The following is a 26,221-nucleotide window of genomic DNA, read 5'->3' on the forward strand; positions in this document are numbered from 1 at the left end:
TTATCTTGTTGTAATTCAGAGTAATTTCAGTTACATGATAGTAAATTTAGGGTCATGTGCTTGTTTTGTTTCGCTGATTTAATCAGTTTAAAAACACTTCTGAATGTCAATGACCAGTTTTGAGGAGCATTTAAAGCATCGTTCTTTGCAAACATCAGCGTCAGTAGTGAGGATGTTCTGCTGACGTTTGTATTACTAGGCATTTTGTACAATACTAGTAAACATTGCGACGTGTCGTGTGTCATTTGACACGTCATATGAGTTAGGTGAATGTGTTTGGCTAGTCTTAGTCTTATTCTTTGTGGGTGGTGTTCAGATACTGCTTCTCAGTCCAAATTTGTCTGTCTTTGCACTGAGGGTGCTGAATAGCTGTGTGTTTGTAGGTGTGTGAAATGGAGATGACAGGAAGGGTGCTACCTCATTCACACACACAGATAACACTGGGCTGGACTGACTCACAGGACTGGTTGTTATAGACAGGATCCACGATAATTCCTAGTTTCACTTCAGTATCCTTAAAACGTTTTGCATGTTGCTCTGGTTTACAGAATGAGTTTAATGAACCAGCAAGAGTTTGACCATATATAGAAACTTGTTTTATTTTAGTCTATGGAAGCTTGTTTCCGCCACTGAATAAAAAAAAAATCTCACAATTCTGACTTTTTTTCTCACTTAAGTTCACGCAGTTGTGAGTTATAAAGTCAGAATTGTGAGATATAAACTTAAAAATTTTAAAATTAAAAGTTTATATCTTGTAATTCTGACTTTATAACACGCAATTGCGACTTTATATCACAAAATTCTGAGAAAAAAAGTCAGAATTGCTAGATGTAAACTTGAAATTGTGAGAAAAAAAGTCAGAATTATGAGATAAAAAGTCGCAATTATCCTTTATTTTTTTATTCCGTGGTGGAAACAAGCTTTCATAGTCTGCTGTATGTTCACGTTAAATGTTACCAAATCTGATTTTTGTGTGTGTGTAAACAAACACAGGCTATTATATGAACTGTGTCTCAGCAGGCTTTGGCATGGTGCACTGCTGCAATGTGTCATCTCATTGTGTTCCTGCACAGACAGGAAGTCCTGCTTGTCCTTCTGCTCTGTTTCCTGTCCGTTTGCCCTGGTTTGGCGACCCATACTGACTTCACACACACCCACTGACTTCACACACACCCACGCAAAGATATTTGGGGAAGCCGTATTAGCAGGAAGTTTCACACACATAGACATGCTATGACATAGACATCATCAGAGTGATTTTTAGATGTAATTTTTCTCTTGAACTTTTAGTTGTTGCTCTGCTATTTTGTCAAATGCATATTCTCCCATAAAGACAGCGTGAAATCAATTTTGACCCTTTTTTTACTTTCTTTTTACCACCTGATGTATAAAGGTTGCGTACACTAAAGGTTTTAAACCAGCTGTTTCAGTTAATTTATTAGTATTGTGTAGGGCCTCCTTTTGCAGTCAATACAGCATCAGTTTGTCTTGGAATGACAGATACAAGTCCTTCGCAGTGAGCCATTCCTCTTCCAGAACAGTGGCCAGGTCACTATGTGATGCTGGTGGAGGAAAACATTTTCTGACTTTCTCCTCCAAAATACCCTAAAGTGGCTCAATAATATTTAGATTTGGTGACTGTGCAGGCCATGGGAGATGTTCAACTTCACTTTCATGTTCATCGAACCATTTTGTCACTAGCCTTGCTGTGTGTATTGGTGCATTATAATGCTGATACACACGGCACTCCCTTCAGGGTATTATATTTGAACCATTAGGTGCACATGTACCACTTTTCCACCAAGGCTGGTTCAGAGCCAGAGCCTAGTTTCAAATCAGTTGTTTGTCTTTCAACACCCAAAGCATGAGCTCTGAACCAGGAAAAGTGGTTCGTAAGTAGCTGGTCTAGAAGTAAGAACCGCTTGCGTTGGGGGCTTGGGGTGGGGTTACCGTGACCAACAAGACCGCTGTTTTTGAAATAGCAGCTAATCTATCTAAAAGCAGCTCGATTGTAATTTCCGTCTATACAAAGTGCGGTGTGTATATACTGTGTTTGGATACCGATGTAGGTTCGCAAAGCCATGAGCATCAATAGTAACGCAACGTCTGCCATTGGTGTGTTTGTGTTTGGTGCTGCCACGCTAGCGTTGCTGGGAAGACATATACAGTGACGTAACAGCTGGCTCTTTGGTGGCTCTCTAGCCCGTGGAAAAGCAAAGACGGCTCGCCAGTCGAACCAACTCCGAACCGGCAATAGCACTAGCTCTGAACTAGCACCCGGTTCATGCTGATGGAAAAGGGGTAATGGTCCTCCAGAAGCGCCCATCAAGCACAGTAGGTAATGACATGATATTGCAGCCCAAACCATCACTGATCTACCATGTCCTTCACTCTGGACAGCAACAGTCCGGGTGTTAAGCCTCTTTGGGGCGTCTCCACACTGTAACTCCCACAAATGTGGGAAAGACAGTGAAGGTGGACTTATCAGAGAACAATAAGCTTCACATTGTCCACAGCCCAAGATTTGCACTGTTGGCACCACTGAAACTGACATTTGGCATTGGCACATCGGCGAAATTTGAATTCTAAAATGGGTAAATTGTGTGATTTGTGTAGATTCGATGAGTTTTTTAAATGGGGGGAGGGAGGTACAATAAAAGTGTTCAAATTTGTTATAATAGTCATTTCATAATAAATCCAAAAGTAAAACATAGGAAAAGAACTATAGGCCTATTATGGCGCTTTGTCACTGCATAGTATGGTTCGGTACGATTCGGTACGGCTCACTTTTTGGCGCTTTTCCACTGCATGAGACGGCTCGGTATGGCACGGTATGGCTCGCTTAAATAGTACCACCGCGGTGGTGGTTCCAAGCGTGCCGTACCAATACTAAATGTGACGTGTAAACACTGCAGATCACTGATTGGTCAGAGAGAATCGTCACTACCAGCGTCATTGGATTTGAAACACGAGACACCAAACCTGCTAGATTTAAATAGTCAGTAACAGCCACCGCAGTATCATTTGTTCGCGCAACTTGCGTTAAATGACCGTTGCACACAACTTGAAAAAAGAAATGGCTGTATCGTGGTCAGAAGACAAGGTGCAGACTCGTTGGTAGCCGAGGAACGGATCCACAGCAGTAGAGGCGGCGGCCATGCCGTACCACGCAGTGGAAAAGCACCATTAGGGAATGGAAATGGCAAATGAGCTAATTAGTGATCCTCTGCTGCCATCTACTGGTTATACTAGTAATTTCTTGTCATTTTCATTTTTGCCTCTTTCCCTGCCATTGACGGAAATTCCTGGCTTTTCGTGTTTTCACTGTTATATTGTAGGGGGTGTTATTTCACATCTTCTGAAAGAGTACTGAATCTCCTGATCAAAATACAGGCAAAGAAGCAGAAACAAGCGATTAACATATGTAAGCAGATGCATATGTAAAATAACACTATCATCAATATTAAACAGCATATAAATCAAAACTGCCTAATGTTACTGAATGAAATGTCAACCCAGGATGAGCTATAGGACTGTGAAGCTCTGGAAGTGTTGATGTTGATCATCGTCCTGAATCCGATCCGGATGTAGTCTTTGACAAAAACGTGATTTTCTCAGCTTTTTGCTCAAAATGTTTTGTGAAAAATGCAAAATGCTTTTTTTAACGAAACTTACCCACATTCAAGTGTTGATAAAAAGGAATGCAAGAAGCTAGAATAAAATGTTTTTTGTTGTTGTTGTTTAAAAGCAGAGGGTCTGTTCTTTCTTTTGATATTTTGCATATTCAGATATCCATATGACAAAATATTCTGGGTACCATGAAACTTTTGTGAAAATGATTGAAAATGCTGGCGCTGACTGGCAACTTTTTTCAAAAACACTGGCAGGGAAAGAGTTAAAAGTGTTTGATTTCCACCATGGTGACAGAAATAATTCACTAAATCATCTTTGTTGCCTTTTTCACTCCTGATGAGTTTGTATCGCTGTCTCGATACACCACAAAGACTTGATGTCCTGGTCACAGATGAGCCAGGGAGACGTGTACCAAGAATTTGTCCTCTTTTGAACCCTGAAATGTCTCACATTGTTGTGTGGATTGCAATATTTTATGTACAGCTGTGCTATTGCTCTGCTAATTCAACCTTCACATTCTGCTCTTACTGATGGAATGTACAATCAGTCAAGATTGGCCACAAGGCCTGTTTATTTTGTTTCAAGTATTGAACTTTTTTTTTTTTTCTATGATTTTAGTTTTAGTTTAGTTTTAACAACCCTTCGTGTCTCAATAATCTCCAGCATCTCTTCAGACCCTCATTAAAAGTCAGTCAAGTGAAACGATAATGAGATAATTAAAGCAATACACAGCTGAGAGAGAGAGACATGTGTCTAAAGAGGAATAGAGGAGTCATTGTGTGTCTCTGAAGGTCTGTCAGTAAGCTCTTATGAGTCCGCGGGACTCCGCTCTTCTGTCATATCAGCTCAGATCCTGGTGTGAGCGTGTGTTGATCTCTGCTCTGTGATGGATGAGTGTTTCTCAGCTGTATGAATATGATAATCCCTGGCTCACTGTCAAAACAGGAAGTGGTTGATGTGTTGCTTTTCATGAATGAAATGAAAGTTTTTCAATGCTTTAATTACATGGAGTGACTCCGTTTTCTTTCATTTGTTGGCCACAAGTGCAAGCCACAATGCCTAGCTCAGCTGCAACTAGATATTTATGTTTTCTGAAGAACGCAAAACTTGTAAACATGATGTTAGGATGTTCTGTGGTTACTAGGGTATTGCTTTTTTTGTTACAGGTCATTCTTATGTGGTTGCTAAAGTTTTCTGAATTATTGTGCATGATTTGCAGTGAAATACAACATGAGCAACATGAGCAATAACAACTGGTGCTGATGTTGAGCTGATTTTATGCAAATATTCACTGACTACCATTGGTGGTTCTCACATGATCTTCTGTGAGACTACTGTGTGTTGGACCCCAGGAACAGATCCAATCAAATCTGGTATTAAGATGCGTTTTGGTCGATTGGATCACAAGTGGATGACGGTAAATACAGGTGTAAACGGTGTAAAATGTTTTGAGCTTGTCCACTTTCGACCACTTCCAGAGGTAGTCGAAAACGTATTCAACCGGATTGCTTTCGAAGTGGAAACGGTCATGTGGTCAAATGTGTTCGAACAGCCACTAAAGACCGCCTACTCTCCGTCTACTGACCTAATGTGTAAACATTATGGGAAGCGCGCTAGCCAGACGGGATTTAAACTTTGTCGGCTGAAGACACAAGTTTGGTTTAAATACGGAAAACATACCAAGAACAATGTTCTCTCACCATTCCCGATTTCTAACATGCACTCACAGTGGCTATCAGCAGAAACAAAAGCTTCTGCTCTCCGTATGTTTTCTCCTCTTCTCCGTGCCACATTCATATGTAAATTGCACGTGCTTATTTCATCCATTAGATCGAAAGATCTGGAAAAACCCATACATGTACCCGCCCATAGACCCTCCCCTCGAAGAAATCAGGACAGAAGTGGTTGAAAGTGGACAAAAGAGACAAAACGCATCTTAATACCAGGTGTAAACAGGGCCTTAGTCTTTCATAGAGAGCAGTCATGTGTGAGACAGTTTTTAAACAGTGTTATTTTATGAGATGCAGTCTGTTTTTGTTATTTTGAGACTCTTTTTTTTGTGTGTGTGTGTTGCGCAGACAAAACTTCTCAAACAGCAAGTACTGAATTGACTTCTCTGCCGCATGTTCTTGCACTTGAATATTTCAATTGGCTAGGCTTAAAAACACATGCAAATGATAAACTGTTGTGAAAATACAGCACTGGCCTGATCGGGCAATTGACAGTTCTGTCTACTGTCCCGAGCGTCATTCACGCTGGCCCCAGGGCATTGGGCAGTCCTTATTGTCGAGCCCTGCCCTGGTTTTAAACAGCATCAGTACGGTCCATCTCTACATCTGTACTTGAGGATGATTTAAGCAGCTCGTCGTGTAAATCTCTGACTGCACAGGTGTCGTGTAGATTTAGTGGCTTGCTCACAGCAGAATAAGTCTGTTGTGGGATTTGCACCAGCTTTAAGTCTCAATCTGTCTCTTGGACAAGAGTGTTGTCATGTTAACTGCTTGACTAAAGATGTGTTCACACTTGTAGTTCGATTCTCTCTGTTCTTTTGGTTGGACCAAAAAGAAAATGATACATTTAATCCTGTTTTGCTTAGCAAACAGAACATAAAGGTCCTGTTTACACCTGGTCACTTCATGCATTTTTACTGATTGGATAGCTATCTGATTTGTTAAAACTTTTATATTTACACTTGGCCACATAAATGAGTCTTCGCGAAACTGGTATAAATCCATCTTAAATTCATCTATATGCAAATATTAAAAGAGTTCATGTCAGTGAAAGCCACCAATATGAGCTGCGTTTTATTTATCATCAGCTAATGTCAAGATCAAAGACCACAATAGGAGAGAGAGTGGCATCAGTACTGGTAAGATCATTTAGTCTCACTTCTTTTAATGAAGATGATTGTGTTTTGAGCATCTGCGACTTACTTTCAGTTACGTCGGCTTGCTGAAAAGATCCTCAGCTACTCATCTGTGGCAATGTGTGCTGCAGTAGCACTGTCAATATCTGGCTATTAAATGTCAAATAGCTGATAACATTCTCACATTTAACATTTTTTAACATTTTGGGAGGAGTAAAATTACATATATGTGGCAACAACCAGATACATTTACACTTGTCCAATTTCGTCTGAAATGTGTCTCAAACCACCTCATGAAGTAGTTTGAGTGATTGGATCTTGAAATCGTTTCGGAGGGCATTTACACCTGGTGTTTTCACAATCCGATAGCTATCATATCAGAGAAAATACATGAAGTGACCAGGTGTAAACAGGCCCAAAGATAAAAAAAAAAAAAAGGTATAAGAATAAGATTATATAAGAGCTTAAATAATAAGAGCTTTTATGACATACATTTAGAGACGGGACTTACCAAACATTCAAAACAATGCTGGGTTGAAAATGGACAAACCCAGCAACTGGGTTGTTTTAACCCAGCTGTTGGGTTAAATGTTTGCCCAGTCTGCTGGGTAGTTTTATTTAACTCAACTATTGTTTAAAAATGACTGTATTGCTTGCTTAAAATGAACCCAAAATATGTTGAAATTAATTTATTAATATGTTTAATAAATGAACATTTATTAATAAGTTTAATGAATAATAATTAAACAATGAACATTTATTAAATTGCTTATTAATAAATGTTCACCTTTTAATTATTATTGTTGCCTCTAGTAATTACACTATATTGCAAAAAGTTTTGGGACGCCTGCCTTTATGTGCACATGAATTTTAATTACATCCCATTCTTAATCCGTAGGGTTTAATATGGAGTTGGCCCACCCTTTGCAACTATAACAGCTTCAACTCTTCTGGGAAGGCTTTCCACAAGGTTTAGGAGTGTGTTTATGGGAATTTTTGACCATTCTTCTAGAAGCACATTTGTGAGGTCAGGCAGGGATGTTGGACGAGAAGGCCTGGCTCACAGTCTCCGCTCTAATTCATCCCAAAGGTGTTCTATCGGGATGAGGTCAGGACTCTGTGCAGGCCAGTCAAGTTCCTCCACACCAAACTCGCTCATCCATGTCTTTATGGACCTTTCTTTGTGCACTGGTGCACAGTCATGTTGGAACAGGAAGGGGCCATCCCCAAACTGTTCCCACAAAGTTGGGAGCATGAAATTGTCCAAAATGTCTTGGTATGCTGAAACATTAAGAGTTCCTTTCACTGGAACTAAGGGGTCAAGCCTGACCCCTGAAAAACAACCCCACACCATAATCCCCCCTCCACCAAACTTTACACTTGGCACAATGCAGTCAGGCAAGTACTGTTCTCCTGGCAACCGCCAAACCCAGACTCGTCCATCGGATTGCCAGACAGAGAAGCGTGATTGGTCACTCCAGAGAACACGTCTCCACTGCTCTAGAGTCCAGTGGCGGCGTGCTTTACACCACTGCATCCGACGCTTTGCATTGCACTTGGTGATGTAAGGCTTGGATGCTTGGATACATGGTCTACCACTTCGTGGCTGAGTTGTTGTTGTTCCCAATTGCTTCCACTTTATGATACCACTAACAGTTGACCGTGGAATATTTTAGTGAGGAAATTTCACGAATGAACTTATTGCACAGGTGGCAACCTATCACGGTACCACGCTTGAATTCACTGAGCTCCTGAAAGCGACCCATTCTTTCACAAATGTTTGTAGAAGCAGTCTGCATTCCTAGGTGCTTGATTTTATACACCTGTGGCCATGGAAGTGATTGGAAAATCTGAATTTGGAGGGGTGTCCCAATACTTTTGGCAATATAGTGTATGTGTCTGATTTTGGGTTCATTTTAAGCCAGCCATCTTGTGACATCACATCCTGTTTTTGGTTTGTTTATATGTCTCTTTGATGTGTGTTGCATTCGTGTTTCAGTGGAACCACACCAGAGTTCATTTGGAAGTGGACTGAGACACTTAACAGAGTTCCTTTCAATCAAACCAAACCTGCCAAGTGTGAACACACCCTAAGAGACTTTATAGGAATAAGGGATATAGAATGCATTTGTCACTCACCAGGAAACGTTTTAGGACAGTGTAGGTGTAATTGTAGCAATGGGTGGATATTTTTTAATGTCTGTAAACAGCTGCAGTGTGCTTTCTGCCTGAGACATACTTCATTTCAGCACAGCTTCTGGAATTCCCATAACACAAACACGCACAAAGTTCCTTCCTCAAATGCAGTCATCCGTCTCCAAACCAGACCAACCTGTTCGACAGCTGCTGGTGGTGCAGGCACTGTCATTTGGTAGATTAAATGCTGCTTTCAAACTTTTTATACTATCAAAATGTTTAAACAAATTGCTTGTGAACTTCCTTGTTTGTAAGTTGCTTTGGACAAAAGAGTCTGCTGAAGGAATAAATGTAAATGTATTCAAACTTAGATCATGTATTCAAATTGAATTGCAACTTTGAATTCAAATTTAGGGATTGAATTGGAATTTAAAGGAGTATTTAGTTCAGTTCTGAATGGTGCACAGCCCTGGCTGTTGTAAGCCCTGTTGCAGCAGTTTCACACTGAGGCTTTATTTAACAGGCTAACATAATAAACATCATTTTGCGGCAGAAATAATAATTTAACGGGCGTGTCATGTGCAGTGATGTCTGTTGCCAGGGGGATACAAACTGTTTTGGCATGTGCACGTTTGTTTTCTGACGCTGTGTAATCTCTTCCCAACCCCAGATGGAGGAAACAGACGGTACATGATCTAAGTTTGATCCGGTTGTTCAGAAGTGGGTTTAATGCAGCTTCCTGTCCGCATAGATTTATTTAATCAATGGTTGGTCTATAGACCAGACCTGTTAAGTCTAGTTATACTATGGAGGAATTTATTAGGTCAGAAGTGCTTTCATAGACTAGATAATCATTGTAATTATTTTTTTTTACAGTTGTGATGACAAAATTATTTACATTTCTACTGGGTTTTGCACTTGGCAAAAGATTCAAACATGCAGAAATTCACTGTAAGTATGTGGTAAAAACATCTAAGTATCTTTCAGACAAGACAAATTTACCTGAGAAGCTAAATGGCTATAGATATCAAGAAAATGTATTTACATCTATGTAAGCATATCCCAGAATTCCTCGCATCTAGTCCACATACAATTAGAGATGACAAAATACAAAAAATATTGTATTTTGTTACTAAAATAACAAAATACAAGCATGATATTATTGTAAGTTCTCTACATATCTATGAAAGAAATAATGCTTCAATAATGAGTACATCTTAATCCATTGTATATTGTATGTAGGCATGCAAAGGGGCAGAAAATGTTCGTTAAATTTCCAAAATTTCCAGAAAATTTCCAAAAATCCTGGAACGTTTCTGGGAATACTGGAAATTTTCCAGAAATTTACCGGAAATTTTCTGCCCCTTTGCAAGAAACCCTAAACTAAATTTTCTTATGTGTGTTGCACATCACAGAAGAAATTGTTACACTCTAAAAATGCTGGGTTAAAAACAACCCAAGTTGGGTTGAAAATGGACAAACCCAGTGGTTGGGTTAAATGTTTGACCAACGTGCTGGGCAGTTTTATTTAACCCAAAAATTGTTTAAAAATTACTATATGGCTGGTTTAAAATAACCCAAAATAGGTTGGAAATGAAAAATCAGACACATAATTACTAGAGACAACAATAATAATCAAAAGGTGAACATTTGTTAATAAGCAATTTAATAAATGTTTATTGTTTAATTATTCATTAAACATTAATAAATGTTAATTTCCAACATACTTTGGGTTCATTTTAAGCAAGCAATATAGTTAAAACCTGAGTTAAACCTGAGTTAAACATGAGTTAAACAAAACTACCCAGCAGATTGGGAAAACATTTAACCCAGCAGCTGGGTTTGTCCATTTTCATGTTCCGGGTTTATATTTGTCTGTGTGTCAGCGTCACAAGATTGTTTTCTTGCACCATAGTAAATCAATGACTCATTGGTGTCTCATAATTATTCATAAGACTGCTTGTTCTTATCCTATGAGAAGACTTACGCTGCGGCCTTAATCTAATACTTCCCTACTATAAAGTATGCGAAAAACAATACGCCAAAAGAGTAGTATGTCCGAATACATGGTACTCAAAAAACAGTAGGCGAAAAATCCTCGGATGATCTACTACTTCCGTCGAGATTCTGAAGTGTGCATTCGATAGACACTTTACTATCCCATGAGGCCATGGGAGAGGAGATATGAATGGAAGTGAAGTGACGCAACTGACGCTGGGAGGTCACCTGACAGTAACAATATGGCAAATGTATTACGTACCCACATTTATACTATATATAGCATACTTTTTTTACTGGTTGCAAAGTAAATTCAAATTCAAGTACCTGCTCAGACAGTAAGCGATTTTGGACGCAGTGTTTATTTTTCACAACAGCACGCATTGATTTCCTATGACAGGCGCTTCAAACAGTGAGATCGCATATAGTAGAGAGAGCTGCATTAATAGATGAAAAATGAGTGTTTGTTTTAGCTTTGTAAGAGTTTCTGTGTCACATAAGTTCTCTTCAATAGATCCTGAGTCTTTGACACAAACGCGATTCGTCCAGACTGTGAGTTTCAGGCCTTTACGCCCCTAAAACCGATCATGCACCTTATAAAATGCTGTAAAATGCGTCTTAAAGATGCAACAGTGCATTCATAACTTGTTCACAACTTATATTTTCGATTACAGAGTACAAATCTAAACGGCTGAATGTAGATGTAAATTCAAATTCATAATATTCAGATGTTCTGTTTTTTAGATATTATTTCATAATTTGTTTGCAGGGAGGTCAGTGTCCCAGCTTCCTTTAGAAATGAGTAAAAATGTGTTTTGGAGACAAATTCCCAACTAAAGCCTGATCTATGGGACTCCTGTGATTGATTAGATGAGAGTACTGCAGACAACATCTTGTTGTTTTAGTCATATTTGGCTAAAGTCCACCTTCACCACAGCACTGAGTAATGAGCCATCAGCACTGCAGGAATCGAAGGAGAACACAATCAATAATCCACATCACACCTGGTCAAACAGGAACGCTGAGTCAATGTTTGAGAAGTTCTTCAGATAATGTTTGGAAAGGTAGAAGGAATGCCATAGGTGAGATTATAGTTTCAAGAACAAGGATGACCTTACTTGCATTGAGAAATTTTAATGATTTTTTTTCAATGATTTCCACCACAGAATAAATAAAATAAAAAAAAAGGATAATTTCAACTTTTGATCTCACAATTCTGACTTTTTTCTCAGAATTGTATGATATAAAGTCGCAATTGCGAGTTATAAAGTAAGAATTGCTTGATATATAGTCGCAATCGCACACAATTATGACATAACTCGCAATTGCAACTTTATATCGCAATTCTGAGGAAAAAAGTCAGAATTGTGAGAGAAAAAGTCGCAATTACCTATTTTATTTTTATTCAGTGGCGGAAACAAGCTTCCATAGTATTGCTGAAGAGCTTTGAAGTGAAACTTTTATTTGAAGAGAAGTTTCGCTTGAGCAGCACGACTAGCTGTTTTTCTTCACAAGGGCAATGGTGGCTTTTGTTATATTTAACAGCACAAAACACAATGTGCTGCTATTTAAAGTGCGCAGATCTTTTCCTGTGTTTGTGAAGACGTTTACAATGAATCCCAGAGCTGAACTCTATTGATTATGTCAGTACGGAAGGATGGATTTCAGCAGCGTGGAGTGATAAAACAATCACTCTAATGCTACGGTGTGCTCTTATCTCAGAAGGAAACACTAGTTTATGTCTCATTGTACTGAAGGATAGTGATACTGTGATGATTTAGACTTAGGTTGAGAGTTTGTATTTAAGTATTCAAAATCACAGGAATTAAAATATTTACCCACTATAATGCATGATTGTGGTGTTATTGTGAGTTATTGGTACATGTTATTTTTATTTGTTTGTCTAATCATATTAACCTTCTGCTGACATCATCAAGTCCTTTTATTTGCATCCCCTCCCATCAACAACCACCTGATTCCAGTATGAAACGCCCACCTTTCACCATCCAATCAGGATTCCGAAATTCATTAACTCAAGTCCCGCCCTACATTTTTCTATTTTAATATTGTGTTTCACTCAGAAATACTCTACTATTCAAAGCTTTGGGGTCGGTAAGATTTTTTTAACGTTTTTGAACGAAGTCTCTTCTGCTCACCAAGGCTGCATTTGTTTGATCAAAGATACAGTAAAACGGTAATATTGTGAAATATTTTTACAATTTAAAATAACAGTTTTCTATTTTTGAATATATTTTAGAAAGCAATTTATTCCTGTGATCAAAGCTGAATTTTCAGTATCATTACTCCAGTCTTCAGTGTCACATGATCCTTCAGAAATCATTCTAATATGATGATTTGCTGCTCAAGAAACATTTCTGATTATTATCAATGTTATCTGATGTTCAGATAACATTGTTATCAATTATCTGAGCCTGTTTTATCTGGTCTGTTTAGTAGTTTTAAAGTGGTTTTGGGCACTTTCAGCAGGCCAATTCGTAAGACCATCTTAAACCGGTTAAGACCAGCAAACCAGGTTAAAGCGTGTGTTTTCAGCAGGGATAGATGATTTTAACATCTCTGTCTTCTCCAAAGTGATTTATGTTATTAATCTGAAGGTCTGTATTTGTAGTTACACACTTCCTGCAGGACGTGCGATTTCTTATCTCCGCTCGCGGCAGTCATTACAATGCGAGTTTTCAATTACAGAAGCACAGATAATAGTGAAGTTCAGTCTGTTCAGAGTGCAGTTTATCTTCAGTCGGCTCTTCTTTCTACTGTAGAGCCAATAATGAGGATTTAGCTATTATCTTTTCATTTTCCTATGTTAGCAATTTCACCCATTAAGATAGAAGCCATGAATTCCACTTCACAATATAATGAACGCTTTTTAAATATTGAAACTTAATTCACTCAACTAAATGTTTTATATACAGTCATGGGGTTTTAAAGTCTCAATGGCCCTTCATTAATCACTCTCTCTCTCTCTCTCTTTCTCTTGATATCAGGTAACAGAGGTGTGCGGAGCTAAGCGGCTTGGTTACTTTGGCTGCGGGCAGTTCTACGTGGCTCTGAAGTTGATGGCCGCGGCGCAGGCGGGTTTGCCGGTACGTCTGGAGAGCATCGCAGGTGGTAAGTCGTCAGCCATGAACAGAGGGAGAAGCAAATGCGATCAGGGATTTGGCCTAGCATGCTTGGATTTACACTAAAGAGGGATAACACACAGAGGTCACGCTGTGCAGAGAGAGCGCCACACACTGAGCCAAACACACTGAGAATAAGCCTGTGTGTGTAAACTGAACCACAGGACATTTCCTTAAATGCTTGTGACTACCTCCTTTTATTGCCTCTCCTTCTGTATTTAAACATTATAAGTTAACTTTTTCTGGTGTGGCGTGACATTTGCTCACAAATTATGAATTAATCCTGACAGCCAAAATACTATTTGTATGTTATGCGATTCTAAAATAGTTTTCTTTTCATCATGCATTTTATTATTAATTCATCTTTGTTTCGGGTTCCTTTAGAAATGGTTATGTTCCTTTGGCGTGTAACTCGTCTTGCACCGTTTGTGCTACAGACATGAATAATATTTGAAATTGTGCAGCTTTTTGAGAAGAGGTATACTTAAGTGACTTCTGTTCACATTGTCGGAAAATAAAATAATAAAAAAAGAAAATATATAAAAAAAATAGAAAACGAGAGATAAACCAATATTGTTTTTTATGACCACGATACCAATGCAATTCTGATAACTGATTAATAATAATATAACAATAATAATAAATATTATTTTTATTATTATTTTATTTTATTTAAATAATTTAATTGTTGTTATGGTTGTATTTTTTATTTTACTGTTTATTATAGTAATTATTTATAAAATGATTGTTGCATTTGCATAACCAATTATTAGTTATTTATTCTAAAAAAAACATAAGCATTAACTAATAATAATATTAATTAATACTATTTTTATTTATTTTTATTGTTATTTTTAATTGTTTAAATTGTTTATAATTTATATATTTTTACTATTTATAAAATAATTATTTATAAAATTATTTGCTGCATATACGTAACAATGATTAGGTTTTTTATGCATTATTATTATTATTATTATTATACATTTATAAATATTATTTCTATAACTTTTATTTTAATTATTATGTTAATTATTTATAGTTTATAAATAATATTATAATTAATATATATAATATTAATATAAAATAGTATAAAATAATAATTTTTATATATAAATAATAATTAATATATTATTTGTATTATATTAAATTAAATTTTTATTATATTAAAATTATTTGTTGTTTTATAATATAAATGATTACATATTCATTTACATTTTTGGTTTAAAATGTTACATGTTGTTCAGATAACAAAAAGTTGAGTAATAATGCAAATTATTTGTTAAATAAGCAATTTATTTTACCTTTAAACACTATTGTTTCCTTTTCTGTTTCTAACTCCACAGTGATCGTAGTTTTGCTTGGGCAAGCACCATGAGTTTCTAGTTTCAATAATATTATCCAAAATTTTGCTATGTAACTTTTGGGCTTGAGCTAATAAAGTAACTCAAATGTAAACACAGCACAGACAAAACATTAATTTCCTACATTTATTTACTTAAACAAGGCAATATTGAGCACTAGGCTAATTCAGAGCTCAGCACAGCTTCAGGCCACCCTGCCGGGCTGAAATGTGGTGAATGGAGACTGGATTAGACTTTAATCCTGGTACAGACTGTTACTCAGGGACCCGAGGGCCTGCAAGACCCTCACAGCGGAGAGAGGAGCTCAGATGACCTCACACAGCAGGTTCAGCAGCCTCTCATCAGTGAAGATCACGTCGGTTTATGCACGTTCTGTTTACTCCACAAATGATCTGGTCCTTTTACGGTGGAAAGAGAAGGATAAAGACCGAGTTTGTGGACAGGAAAGATAGATTAAACCAGATGACCCCAGAGGGACCTTTGAGAGATGACTGGCTAGGTTACGTTTACTTTTTAAAGAAGATCATCTAGATCAGAGGTTTTCAGTTCTAGCTCAAATTTAACACATCTAAACCAGCTAATCAAAGACCATGCTTGAATAAGTACACTAGGTCACATGACCTTATTATGCTGCATGTTTCACTGAGCGAGTGGAATCCAGTTAGAAGTAAAAAATAAAACTAGAAAGCTATTTTGCTGTTTTAATCCACTGTGCCCAGAAAATAGTATGAGTAGCAGGGCTTAGGGCAAAAATGCACAAAAAATGCATAAAAATGGCGAACAAATTCAAGATAAGAGGTCAAAAAATGTCCCCGCACAATTAAACTAAATCTATTACAGCTGTCACGATTTAAAGAAAAATGTGAAAATTAAAGAAAAGTTTCAATTTGTGGCATTACATTTAGATCTGCATATATTGCATCAGATTTTACATTTTACAGTGTTGAGCATTATACCCAATCAGAAATGTTTCTTTTTGTCATCTCACTGCCTGAATTTTTAGCAAATTCTCTCATCGTAAACAATAAAGTGCAGATACAACTTCACGCCATGTTGGAAATACTGTGATTACGACTTGTAAAAAGCATTCACGTCCTTGTAGAACTCGTAATTACAACTTTTAAACTCTGACTTGTCCCATGTGACCACTGTACCATCTGACCCCTGCAAATTCCTTTTACCATTGATAGTGGTGCCAATGAAACGCATAATTCAGAGTCCAAGGATGTAAGCAGCTCAGAGTAAAACATCACATGATGTCATCTCATAATTACAGTAATTACAACTTGACATGACATGAAAGCAGCAAAAGTCAACTCCACAGCAACTACATAAATTTATCCACTAACCATTCAGAAACGTCCAGTTTCATTCTAAAAGTTGTAACTTCTTCCTGAGTCTCTCCATCAGTGTCGACTCCGGTTTGAACAATGTAAGGCTGAACACCGTTACTGACAATCCTCATTTTGGCTGCGTGAGATTCTCCAGCTTTGTTGTTGCTGAGAAACCGAAGCGTGAGCTGTTAAAGCTCCACCCTCTTCTGGAAAGGGGGCGGGGAGCAGCAGCTCATTTGCATTTAAAGGGACACACACAAAAACAGCGTTTTTTGCTCACACCCAAATTTGACAAGCTATAATAAATGATCTGTGGGGTATTTTGAGCTGAAACTTCACAGACACATTCTGGGACACCAGAGACTTATATTACATCTTGTGAAAAGGCCATAATAGGTGACCTTTAACCACTGTGAAAATAGCATCAGTATGCTGTTCTGAAGGTAGTGTCATTTATCTTTCTCCACAGAACTTCCTCTTCCTGTGTTTGTTGGGATAACGAATGAGCTTGAGATGCGTTACGCCAATCACCCCTCAACCAATGAGAGCCAGCCGCACATCCTGGGCTCAGTTACAGGCTCCGCCCCTCGTCCCCCTGCAGACAGACCTGTACTCAGACACCCTGACACCAGCATGGACAAACAGGTCAGTTTATCAATGACATGCATCAGTAGCTGGGCTTTTGATACTTTACATCTAATTTGGGGGTTTAAAATATTATTAAGTATACAGTAATATTATCAATTTGATCAGATGAGAACAAAACTTGAACTGAATTGAGCTGGATGATGACAGTTGAGCTTCTTTATAAGTGAATCAATTTGCTTCATAGTTAATGAACTTTGACACTGTTATTGAACACTGAACTGACTCGAGTTGAATAATGACACTATTACCTTCTGTAGAGCTGCTTATAGCTGAATTATGCTTGTTTCATAATTTGATTAACTTTGCACTATTATTAACTGAATTGAATGTGAACTCAATCCATCCATCATTCCGACTTGAGCTGAATAACGACTCAGCGTAAATACATGCATAAAATTTAGCATAAATCCACGAATATTGTCTTCTGAAGAGCTGCTTTATAGTTGAATTGAGTTCACTTCATAACTAATAAACTTTGAAACATTGACACTTATTGAAGTTAAATCAACATTAAACAAACTGAGCTGAATAATGACACTAATGTCTTTTTAGAGCTGCTTTACAGCTGAAATTGTATTCGTTTCATAATTAAAGAACTTTGCAACATTAATAGTTATTTTCTTGTTTATTACTGAGAAGCTGCGTTAAAACAATCTGTATTGTATTAAACACTATAGAAATAAATGTGACGGCTTTTTCTCTATTTAGTGATGATTATAATGACTGTATCTCACACTTTAGTTCACCCAAAAATGAAAATTATCTTATGATTTACTCACCCTCAAGCCATCCTAGGTGTGTATGACTAGCATCTTTTAGACAAACACTATCTGAGATATATTTAAAATATCCTGGCTCTTCCAAAGCTTTATAATGGTAGTGAATGGGGGGCCCTATTTTGAAGCCCAAAAAAAGTGAATCCATCCATCGTAAAAGTAATCCGTACGGCTCCGAGGGGTTAATAAAGGCCTTCTTAAGCGAAGCCCTATTTGTTCAAATTAAAAGAGGCGTCTAAGCTTACGATACTCCTACATCCTACGTCATACATTGCGTCACGGGTTACCCTTGTGGCGCAAGTCTACTTGCACAGTATGTGTACGGTCGTCTGCTGGAAGCTAGTTATTTTAGATTATAAACTTGTAAATATGGATATTTTTCTTACAAAAACCCATCGCTTTGCTTTAGAAGGCCTTTATTATTCCCCTGGAGCCATGTGGATTATTTTTATGATGGATTGATGCACTTCAAAATCATGTCCCCCATTCACAACCATTATGAAGCTTGGAAGAGCCAGGGTATTTTTAAATATGTCTCAGATTGTATTCGTCTGAAAGAAGATTGCCATATACACCTAGGATGGCTTGTTTTCTATTTAAGTCTGTGTTTGACTCATTATTTGTGTATTTGTATCTGACAGGAGGCGTGGTCTCCACCGCGGTCACCCGTCATCTCCCCGCCCCGCTCACCGTCAGCCTATCGCAACTACCCATATGGTGCACAGAGAAACGGAACAGACACGCTATTGGGTGAGAGTCTCTGTCAGTCATTCTGCATCCAGACAAACCTAGGTCATGTGACACTGAAGACTGGAGTAATGATGCTGAAAATTCAGCTTTGCATCACAGGAATAAATTACATTTTAAAATATATTTAAATAGAAAGCTGTTCTTTTAAATTGTAATAATATTTCACAATATTACTGTTTTTATTACTGACCCTGATAATGTTCCCATTGGAAAAGTGAGAGAAGACATTTCCACACTCACACATACCGTGATGCTGTTATTAGATAACATGAGCACATATCACACAGCCGGTGTGTTTCACACACTGTGACCGTAGACGTCGCTCAGTACCCTTATGTTGTCAGACAGCTGTGTGTGTTTGTGAGCGTTCAGCCTTGAGCTGCTGTCTGCCCTCAGAAAGCAGTTGGCTAATTGCTGCTCTCCTGTGGCGTATTGATATCTCACTCGTCTAATCACACACCTGTTGAGTCACAAGTCCTTCAGCCGGTCGAGCACAACACCCTCACCAGCAGTTCTGATGAAATATAGACACACACTCTCATGCTTTCCTGAGAAAATGCCTTGAGCCTGCATATATAACCACACTGGTTTGGTTAATTTAATAACATAAGCTTAGTGTGCTTCATTTATTGCTAGTTGCCCCTCTTGGCAATTTGCACTCTAAATTAAAAAAAAAAAAAAAATTTTGAACTGTAACTTTCTTTCTTTTTTTTCTTCTTTTTTTTATTCATTTGTTGGAAAGCAAAAACACTTTTTTACATGTTACCAAAAGTTATGAGGTGGTCTATTATAATCATACAAAATTAATCTAGTACAGATTGCCATGGGGACTGTATTTTCACACATACAATATCGCCCCCTCCAGCACAGTAGAAGGTAGTGCATAAGACAGTCTTAATGGATATTTATTTAATTTTGTGTTTGTGTCTATCTATCTATCTATCTATACAGTATATCTATCTGTCTGTCTGTCTGTCTGTACAATATATCTATCTATCTGTCTATACAGTATATCTATCTGTCTGTCTGTACAATATATCTATCTATCTATCTATCTGTCTATACAGTATATCTATCTGTCTGTCTATCTATGTATCTGTCTGTTTTTACAGTATATCTATCTGTGTCAATCTGTCTGTCTGTCTGTCTATACTATCTATCTATCTATCTGTCTGTCTGTCTGTCTGTCTGTCTATACAGTATATCTATCTATCTATCTATCTATCCGTCTGTCTATCTGTCTGTCTATACAGTATATCTATCTATCTATCTATCCGTCTGTCTATCTGTCTGTCTATACAGTATATCTATCTGTGTCTATTTATCTATCTGTCTGTCTGTCTGTCTATCTATCTATACAGTATATCTATCTATCTGTCTGTCTGTATATACAGTATCTATCTGTCTGTCTGTATATACAGTATATCTATCTATCTGGCTGTCTATCTATCTATCTGTCTATATATCTGTCTGTCTATACAGTATATCTATCTGTCTTTCTGTCTATCTATTGTTATATCATTCTACCTGTCTATCATTCTATTATATCATTGTTTATCATCTGATTGTGTTTATTAAGGATGCAGTATTTGTGTTTAAATAAACAGATATTAAATCATCTCAACTAAAGCAAATGACTGTGAATATTAACTTTAGATGCTCTCAGTGAGGGATAACTGCAGTGAATGTATACCGCAGCGATATTCAGCGTGGAAGTGTTTTTATCTCATTGTTAACTCTGGCCATGAACAGAGTAACGTCAGCATTATTGAATGTGGCCCAGCTTTCTTCATTAGTCAGCAGGGACCATTAATACTTCATTTAAAATCTACACATAAAAGAAATGATGTTCTGGAAGGGCTTCAGATGTAAAGAACATTCACGAGATCAAAACGCAGTCAGGCCTCTTATATTCTTTCAGATTGCAGTCATATCAAAGATCATGGCAGCCAATGACCTCGTACTGAATAATTCATGCTCGTTCAGTATTTAATCACTTTTTTCTTTCATATTTTTCCATTTATTATTCCATTAAGTCTTCTTTAAAACTTTCACTCTTGTTCAGTTTCAGTCGAGTCTGAAACGGGTGTCTTTTATCTCACTCACATCTGCTGATAGGGTTTAATGTCATTTCTCTCTGTCATCCTCATAAGTGCATCATTTACAGCGCTGTCAGATGTGTAGATGCCAAAAACACTGATCACAGTAATAGAAAAACTATCAACTGTAAAGTCATTTCATCTGTCTTGACCTTGAAACATTCACTCTTTCATCTTCTCGTTGTCGTTCACAGCGTATGACGGTAAAGTGCCGGCTCGTCCCAGTGTTCCTCAGGAAAACTCCTCTCCCAGTCATTATTCTCTCAAACCGCAGCCGGAGCAGCCTGTCATCACACGCGTGAGCATTTCCTCCCTACTCCTCATTCTTGCATCTGATTGGAAGATCAAAGAGAACTCTGGGTGTCAGTGTTATATGAGGAAACACTTTAGAGCAGTAAATCAGGAATTATCTATCTATCACTCTATTGTTCGTTTTATCTGTTGTTCGCTCTATCTTCTATTGTTCTATCATTCATTCTATCTATCGATCGCTCTATCTATCATTCTATCTATCATTCTGTCCATCTCTTTCTATCTATCATTCTATGTTCGTTCTATCGCTCTATCTATCGTTCATTCTATCTATCTATCTATCTGTTGTTCTATCGTTCTTTCTATTGTTCGCTCTATCGTTTGTTCTATTTATCGTTCGTTCTATCATTCTATTGCTCTATCATTCATTCTATCTATCATTCGTTCTATCGTTCTGTCATTCTATATATCTATCTATCACTCTTGTTCATTTTATCTATTGTTCGTTCTATCTTCTGTTCTATCATTCATTCTATCTATCGCTCTATCACTATCTATCGTTTTATCGATCTCTATCTATCGCTCTATCGATCTTTCTATCGTTCTATAGTTCGTTCTATCGTTCATTCTATCTTCTATCTATCTATCTATTGTTCTATCTATCTTTCGTTCTATTGTTCGCTCTATCGTTCATTCTGTCATTTTATTGCTCTATCATTTGTTCTATTGTTCGTTCTATCATTCTATTGCTCTATCATTCGTTCTATCGTTCGTTCTATCGTTCTGTCATTCTATATATCTATCGTTCTATCGGTCGTTCTATCAGTCTTTCTATCGATCGTTCTATCATTCTATCGTTCTATTGATCGTTCTGTCATTCTATCTATCTATCATTCTATGTATCGTTCTATCATTCTATTGCTCTATCATTTGTTCTATCGTTCGTTCTATCGTTCTATCTGTCGTTCTATCTATTGTTCTATCAGTCGTTCTATATATCGTTCTATCAGTCTTTCTATCAATCTTTCTATCTATCTATCGTTCTATTGATCATTCTATCATTCTATATCGTTCTATCATTCTATCTACCCTTCCATTCTTCTATCTATAGTTCTATCGATCGCTCTATCATTCTATTTTTATATTAAAGAATACATTCAGAAGATCTTTCTCTGTTATTAATTGATGAACACCAGGCTGATGCCTCCACAACCGTTTGAACAGAAATGAAAGGCATATGTAATTGGAATTGACATCTTCAGGCTTTTCAGCATCTTCAGGCAGTTGCTTTTCTCTCATTCAGGTTGCGTCTGTGGAGCGTCTGGTGGAGAGAGTGGAGGTCGATTACTCAGACGACCCCTGGAGGATCACAGAGGAGCAGCGTGAATATTACACCAACCAGTTCAGGAGTCTCCAGCCTGACCTCAGCGCTCTCATCGTGGGTAAGAGAGAGATGAGACCTGCTCTGTTCCACAAACCCAGACGTATATCATCTTATACTGTTACATTTATGACCTTATTTGGACAGTTTGAAGCTTGCATTGGTTTTTCTTTCAGGAACTGTTGCAAAAAACTTCTTCACCAAGTCGAAGCTTCCGATTCCAGAGCTGTCGCATATATGGTGATGATAAAATCTACTAAAACATGCAATGAACTGTTTCTTTGCATATGTCAAAACAATCATTTTTGTTCCATGTCCTTCAGGGAGCTGAGTGATGTTGACAAGGACGGCGCTCTCACTTTCCCAGAGTTCTGCACTGCCTTCCATCTGATCGTGGCCCGGAAAAACGGTTACCTCCTTCCTGAAACTCTCCCTGCCACGCTGAGACCGGGCTTTGTGGAGCCAGGTGTGGTTACAGCGCCACCATCTGAGGTATGCGATCTAAAACTCGCACCATGCCTACAGTATTTGCACCTGAAGTATTTGATGGTGTTTAGTTTAAACTGTTTAGTGTTTCTCATCCAGTATTATGTTTTCTGATGCAACCATGAGATGTGAGGAAGTTCAGATTGACAAGTTTGAACTGAGCTCTAAATGTGATTCGTTTCCAGGCGACTCAACCTCTCATTGTCTTTGATGACAATATGATGCCTGGAGCCAATCAACTGGTAGGAAGAACTTAATTTAACATTTATGCCAAGATCGCAATGTTCTGCACATTTCGTCCTGTCCTTTTCCCTGTCTTTCTCCTTCTGTCTCTCTTTTGTTTTCACTATAAAAATAGGCATGATGATCTGCACACAATGTCACCCACGCATCAAAACAAATAAAAAGACCAAAAGAGGTGCCAGTGATTAGTTAAATAAATAAAACTATATAATAAATAAGATTTTTTTAGTTTATTGCAGTGTTGTTTGTGTTATTTATATACAATGATAGTATATATTATTATTTTGAATTAGCTACTTTTCATTTTAAGTTTCTTTAATATTTCTATTTAGCGTTAATTTATTTCTGTTTCAGTTTTACTTTTAATAATTGTAGTACTTTAACTTCAAAATATTTTAAAACAGTTATGTATTTTTGTGTACGTTTTTTATATTTAAGTTTTTTGTCTAATATTTATATTTTATTTCTGCTGTATTTCAATGAATGAAAACAATGTTTAATAGTTTTAATTTTAGTTAATATCATCACTGGTTTATTGTGATGAGAATATTTATTTATTTAGTTAGTTAGTTAGTTAGTTTGGGGGCTTTTTACTGTTGCTATTAGTGGTAGGACAGAAAAAACAGTCCCTTAAATGGTTGTAAAAATAACGTTTGTACATTTGCTAATGCATTTATAGCTTACATATATAACAATAATATTATACAAGGATAATACAAAACAGCATGCATTAATTTAAAAATAATAATAATAAAAAAAAAGATAAAAGTCGTTATATAATTTTCTCTCTCTCTGAGCATGTCTGTTTGGCTGAAGGCAGAGGGTGCTAATGAGTCTTATATGAGATCTCAAAAAGCCAAAAATTCAACTTGTCCACTCCCTATAAATGAGTAAACCTATGCTCATATCAGTCATTTTGTGCTTGCTTTTCATTTTCCCAAACAGGAAATGGGTTCTGTTGGCCTTCAGATGACCTCAAGACCAGGTGTGACCGCTAAACAGGATGTGAGAGATGAAAGCAGGAAACCGGGTAATGAATTTAGAGACAGACGTCAATAAGCATGAACAGGATTAAAGGGAAAAAAAATGAATGTGTTTTAAACAGTGGCCCAAAAACTATTTGAACACTTAAAGGATTAGTTCACTTCAGAATGAAAATTTCCTGATCATTTTCTCACCCCCATGTCATCCAAGATGTTCATGTCTTTCTTTCTTCAGTCAAAAAGAAATTAAGGTTTTTGAGGAAAACATTCCAGGATTTTTCTCCATATAGTGGACTTCACTGGGGTTCAACGGGTTGAAGGTCCAAATTTCAGTTTCAGTGCAGCTTCAAAGGACTCTACACGATCCCAGATGAGGAATAAGGGTCTTATCTAGCAAAACGATCGGTTATTTTCTAAAGAAAAATAAAATAAAATTTATATAATTTTTAACCACAGATGCTCGTCTTGCACTGCTTTGCGATGTGCCACGCATTACATAATCATGTTGGAAAGGTCACGCATGACTCCATCTCATTTTCTCCTCAGGTTTCAAAATTGTCAGACATCGTTGTTTTACCTTTTTTGGTAAAGGTCTTTCTTTAGTCTTTGCACGTTCACTTTGTAAACACTTGTTTGGTACTTTCCCCTACGTCACACGTGACCTTTCCAACGTGATTACGTAATGCGTGGCACATCACAGAGCAGTGCAAGATGAGCATTTGTGGTTAAAAAGTATATACGTTTTTATTATTTTTTTTAGAAAATAACTGATTGTTTCTCTAGATAAGACTCTTATTCCTCGTCTGGGATCATGTAGAGCTCTTTGAAGCTGCACTGAAACTGACATTTGGATCTTCAACTCGTTGAACCCCAGTGAAGTCCACTATATGGAGAAAAATCCTGGAACGTTTTCCTCAAAAACCTTAAATTCTCAAATCCTCAAAAACATCTTGGGTGAGAAAATTATCAGGACATTTTAATTCTGAAGTGAACTAATCCTTTAAACAGTGGCCCAAAAATGATTTGTACACTTAAAGTCACTGCGTAACTGTGCGGATGAATATGGGTGTCCTACTGCTCATAAAACATTCACTACTAAGCTTAAGAGATATAACCAGTTTAGATGGAGTTTCGATTCCCCAGCAGTTGGAGATTTAGCTGCTCCATGTCAACCTTTCTCATTCATTGTGATACTAATGCCACGAAAACCATAATTTTGAACAAAAAAAGTCACACACCTTTAAGTGTCAAACTTAAACAAATGAAGTGAATTTTTTTAAAGTGTGTTTCTTTAAAATAAAAGCCACTTGCTTTGATATTTTATTATCTAACGCAATGACATTTCTTTAGTGTCTTCAGTGTGCAAATATTTTTGGGACCACTCTTCCACACTTAAGAGGGCAAATGCCATGTAAACTCATTAGTATTCTCATGTAGACCTATTTCATTGCTCTTATTGTGCTTTTTTTTTTATTGCTGTGTCAGCAGAATTCAGCCCAAAGAGAATTCCAGAGCCGCATGAAAAGCCAACACAGCGTGTCAGCACTTTAAAACCAGGTGACTCACTGTCCTCAGGCGCAGCGGGTCACGCACACGCCCCTGACCCACACCAGATCAACCCAAGCCTCTAATTTACCTGAGCTTTACTGTCTGTGTATATTAAAAGAAAAAGCTCAGGGGAAAAAAAGAAAATTCTGTCATCATTTACTCATCCTCATTTTGCTCAACCTGTATGACTTTTTATTTGTGGAGCAAATATTTGGAGCAGAATTTTCCAGGTGCTCTTTAAGCACTAAAAATGTATCATAAGAGTAGTCCATACTATGCATGTGATATATATTCCAAGTCTTCTGATGCCATAAGATAGTTTTATGTCAAAACAGACCAAAGTTTGTTATTTGCTGAAAATTTGCACCAGGTTTGACATCATAAGCATTGGTTTTTGTGTCTCATGTAACCAACACAACATTTTGAATATATGACAGTGCAAATGACAATTTGAGAACTACAGAAAATTTCTGTCTCTTTCTCAGCCAGATCTGTCATATGACTTCAGAAGATCTGTAATAAAGCGCTTGACTTAAATAGACAACTTTTATGATATATTTTTAGTGCTTTTTTGACCTTAAGAG

At 37.2% G+C, this 26,221-nt stretch overlaps 1 protein-coding gene across 2 annotated transcripts in view; it reads left to right on the forward strand.

Moving 5' to 3' along the window:
* The window catches only part of reps2 (RALBP1 associated Eps domain containing 2), a 47,241-nt gene that overhangs the window by 1,093 nt on the left and 19,927 nt on the right, over positions 1-26,221 (forward strand). For both annotated transcript variants that reach the window (XM_051880396.1, XM_051880395.1), the window contains exons 2-11: positions 13,639-13,762; positions 16,941-17,116; positions 18,537-18,645; positions 20,939-21,042; positions 22,300-22,438; positions 22,554-22,617; positions 22,701-22,869; positions 23,049-23,105; positions 24,052-24,136; positions 25,578-25,646. In XM_051880396.1, coding sequence (XP_051736356.1) covers positions 13,639-13,762; positions 16,941-17,116; positions 18,537-18,645; positions 20,939-21,042; positions 22,300-22,438; positions 22,554-22,617; positions 22,701-22,869; positions 23,049-23,105; positions 24,052-24,136; positions 25,578-25,646 — 1,096 coding nt within the window. The remainder of the gene's footprint in view (positions 1-13,638; positions 13,763-16,940; positions 17,117-18,536; positions 18,646-20,938; positions 21,043-22,299; positions 22,439-22,553; positions 22,618-22,700; positions 22,870-23,048; positions 23,106-24,051; positions 24,137-25,577; positions 25,647-26,221) is intronic.

This window comes from Ctenopharyngodon idella, chromosome 22 (assembly GCF_019924925.1).
Source record: "Ctenopharyngodon idella isolate HZGC_01 chromosome 22, HZGC01, whole genome shotgun sequence".
Lineage (NCBI taxonomy): Eukaryota > Metazoa > Chordata > Actinopteri > Cypriniformes > Xenocyprididae > Ctenopharyngodon > Ctenopharyngodon idella.